Source organism: Lactuca saligna, chromosome 8 (assembly GCF_052625555.1).
Source record: "Lactuca saligna cultivar CGN05327 chromosome 8, ASM5262555v1, whole genome shotgun sequence".
Classification (NCBI taxonomy): domain Eukaryota; kingdom Viridiplantae; phylum Streptophyta; class Magnoliopsida; order Asterales; family Asteraceae; genus Lactuca; species Lactuca saligna.
In genome coordinates this window covers 238,258,004-238,261,330 of record NC_136424.1, presented here as the reverse complement: position 1 = coordinate 238,261,330, position 3,327 = coordinate 238,258,004, and the positions used below count along the sequence as shown (strand labels likewise).

At 39.9% G+C, this 3,327-nt stretch overlaps 1 protein-coding gene across 1 annotated transcript; it reads left to right on the top strand.

The window, feature by feature from the left end:
- The first annotated feature begins 603 nt into the window (after positions 1–603).
- Positions 604–2,973, top strand: EMB1688 (Minichromosome maintenance (MCM2/3/5) family protein). The gene is made up of 5 exons (XM_078970015.1): positions 604–1,466; positions 1,690–1,920; positions 1,998–2,192; positions 2,301–2,494; positions 2,572–2,973. Exons 1-5 carry the CDS (start codon positions 813–815, stop codon positions 2,786–2,788), a joined length of 1,491 nt encoding a protein of 496 aa, XP_078826141.1. The 5' UTR covers positions 604–812; the 3' UTR covers positions 2,789–2,973.
- The last annotated feature ends 354 nt before the right edge of the window (positions 2,974–3,327 follow it).

Below are 3,327 nucleotides of genomic sequence, written 5' to 3'. Positions count from 1 at the left end.
CACACAAGGAAGAGGAAACAACGTCAATCATTCTCCAATGGGGGATCTCAGGAAAACGATCTGATGGTCTAATTAGTCTCATAAGGTGAAAATAATAGTAAGAGTAGAAAGTACGAGGGTGAGACCCCTTTACCAATTTGAGTAAGGAGCCATTATAGTAAGGCTTTGGTATCGATCTCATTGTGAGAAACAAGGGTGTTAGATCTGACATGAGACAATAACGTTGATCGGTGGATCGTGCTCATTTCCTAACCAAAGCTTGTGATTGGCTCATGTGGAATAACAGTAATACTTTGAGCATTACTCTTGTTGTATGAAGACGTTGTATTTTATCGCAAGACGACCTAGACAGATGGTTGGCTAGGCTGCACGACAGATGGACGCTAGATGAAGATATATCAAGGATACTGGTGGCTTGGCGACCCAACGGCCGCAAATGCTTGCTGCTAAGTCATTTCCGTTATTCTTTGGGCGTATACCAAGCGATACGTTATCAGTTGAAAAATAAGTAAAATTTTATTTAATATAGACGGTCAAAATTTTAATGGATGAGGGAGATGTGGGTGTGACTAAAAGTCACCGAGTTGGGGCTTTACACTCGGCTATGTTTGCCAATACCTAGGTAATGCCGAGCTGCTTACCGAGGTGAATCCCTCCGGTTTAAACCTAAGCGAAACGACGTTCGTTATCTGTTGTCTGTATAACCATATCACTGCTAGAGCCGGCACTAGGCCACTAGCGGCATCTTCCTCCACCGATGACGGAAGAGACTGAAACAACGCAGATATCACACTAGTCCCCAACGAATTCAGATGTCGTCCGTTTCAACTTCGATCCTCCGTCACCACTCCACGCCGTTCCTATCAACCACCGTCCACCGGTGCGCCTCCAGAGTCCGTTCACTCTCTATCGCCGCCTCCAGAAACCAAAACCGTGAAAACGTCTCGAGGAAATCCCAGCAGCCGAACAAGCATCTACTCAAAGCACGCGACGCCGTTAAACATTTCTCGTCTCTATCACCGTCTCTCACCTCCACCGATAAGCTCCATCTCTCTCCGGACCAAGCCATCGGAAAAGTCGCCTCCGCTCAAGCCAATTTTATGCGCGTGGTGGTTGAATTGGCGAAATCCTCGTCTTCGGAGGAACAGGAAGGACTTGGAGTTGAGTTGTTGTGTGTGGTAAGGAATTTGCTGAAGAAGATTAAGAGGAGAGTATTAGTAGGAGATAAGGTGTTGGTAGGTTCGATAGATTGGGTTGGTCGAAGAGGAATGATAGAAAACGTGTTCCAAAGAGAAACTGAGATACTTGATCCTCCAGTAGCGAATGTAGATCATTTACTAGTTTTTTTCTCTTTAGATCAGCCGAAATTGGAGGAATTTTCACTCACTAGGTTTCTAGTGGAGGCCGAATCAACGCAGATACCAGTCACGCTTGCTTTGAACAAGACTGAGCTCGTAGACAAACAGGTATCTAATCCATTAAAATCATGATCTCATAATCTGCTATATTCTTAATTACCTCTTAACCTCCTGTTTCATGAGTCGTATCAATATCCGATCATAACATGAACTTAGGTCAAATTTTGAATTCATGTAATTCCACAGTGAACTCAGTTAGATCTCCTGTAAGAAGACTGCATTAGCTCTTGAACAGAAAAAGTTACTTGATGCGATTTCCTCCTTATTGCAGACAGTGTTGTCATGGAAATCCAAGCTTCGTAGTTGGGGTTATGAACCGATCTTTTGCAGTGTTGAGACAAAAACTGGACTTGATTCTCTACAGTTCAACCTGAGGGATCAGACTACAGTAATCGTGGGTCCAAGTGGTGTTGGAAAGTCTAGTCTGATCAATGCTCTGAGAAGCAATCACTTTGGTCTTACTGCTGCACAACTGGATGATTCTTCTTCATATTCAAATCATGTAAATCTCATCTCTGCTTCTATTTCATTCAATCTAGTTTTTCTTTTTGTTTTCATAATACAAAGATTTTGTTCCAGATTTTAGGAAGCAAGTGGCTTGAAGATCAAAGAGTTGGAGAAGTGTCAGCAAGAAGTGGCAGAGGAAAACACACAACTCGCCATGTTTCCTTGCTTCCATTATCTGGAGGAGGATATGTTGCAGATACTCCTGGCTTTAGTCAGCCGAGTCTATTAAAAGTAACAAAACAGTCCCTTGCACTCTGCTTCCCAGAGGTGTGTGTGTTCTAATTTGACTTCAAACCCTTCACTAAAAGTTGTTCGATTTGCCTTTTATTATATTACTTACTCAATACTCATCATCTTCATTCTTGTTTTCTTCAGGTTCGTAAGATCCTTTCAGAAAGGGCACCATTGAAATGTGCATTCAGTAATTGTTTGCATCTTGGGGAACGAGGTTGCCTTGTGAGAGAGAATTGGGAAAGATATCCATTCTACTTCCAACTGCTTGATGAGATCAAAATTAGAGAGGAATTTCAGTTGAGAACTTTAGGAACCAAAAGAGAGGGGGATGTAAGGTATGTGTATTAGTTAAGTATTTGTGTATTATTTATTTGAGTTTGAAATTTGAAATTTGAAAATATTGAAAAATCAGATACAAAATGGGAGATATGGGGGTGAAACAAGCGGAACCAAGACTAGCGCCAAAAAAACATAGGAGACAATCACGTAAGAAGATGAACCAATCTTTATTAGATGACATAGAAGAGGAACTTGAAGATAATGATGATGATGATGATGATGATGATGATGATGATGATGATGATGATGATGATCCTATTATACAAGCAATGAAGAATGAAAACCAGTAGCTCGCTAGTTGTTGAACATCATTGTAAATACTAAATAGGTTTGATTGTTGCTACTTTTGGAAGAAGGAAATAGTTATGGATCCTTGAGGAGGCATCATCTTGGGTTGGAGAATGTCAAAAACATACCTTTGGAAAAAAAAAAAATAATAAAAGAAAAGGTTAAAATTGACCTACAAATTATTCTATTTCTCCACTTTTAGTTGGTCAATGAATTTATTTTTGTCCACTTTTAGGTAATGGACTTTTGAAAATTTTATAATGAGTAAATTACACGAATGGTCCCTATGGTTTAGGGTAATTTGCGTGTTTGGTCCCTAACTTATTTTCTTAACTCGGAAGGTCCCTACTGTTTGTTTTTGTTACGCGGTTGGTCCCTATCTTACCTAAAAAGACTATTATGCCCTTGATTTTTTAAATTATCTAAATAAACACACCTCTAATCCCACCTCCTCACCTTACCTTACCTACCCCATCATTTTTTCTTCTTTAAATAATAGTCTTTTTAGATAAGACAGGGACAAAATACGTAACAAAAATAA

Excerpts from the sequence above, each read along its gene's own strand:
- EMB1688 (XM_078970015.1), top strand. The coding sequence starts at position 813 with ATGTCGTCCGTTTCAACTTCGATCCTCCGTCACCACTCCACGCCGTTC. Across the intron at positions 1,467-1,689 it reads CTGAGCTCGTAGACAAACAG|ACAGTGTTGTCATGGAAATC; the intron begins GTATCTAATCCA and ends TCCTTATTGCAG. Across the intron at positions 2,193-2,300 it reads TTGCACTCTGCTTCCCAGAG|GTTCGTAAGATCCTTTCAGA; the intron begins GTGTGTGTGTTC and ends TGTTTTCTTCAG.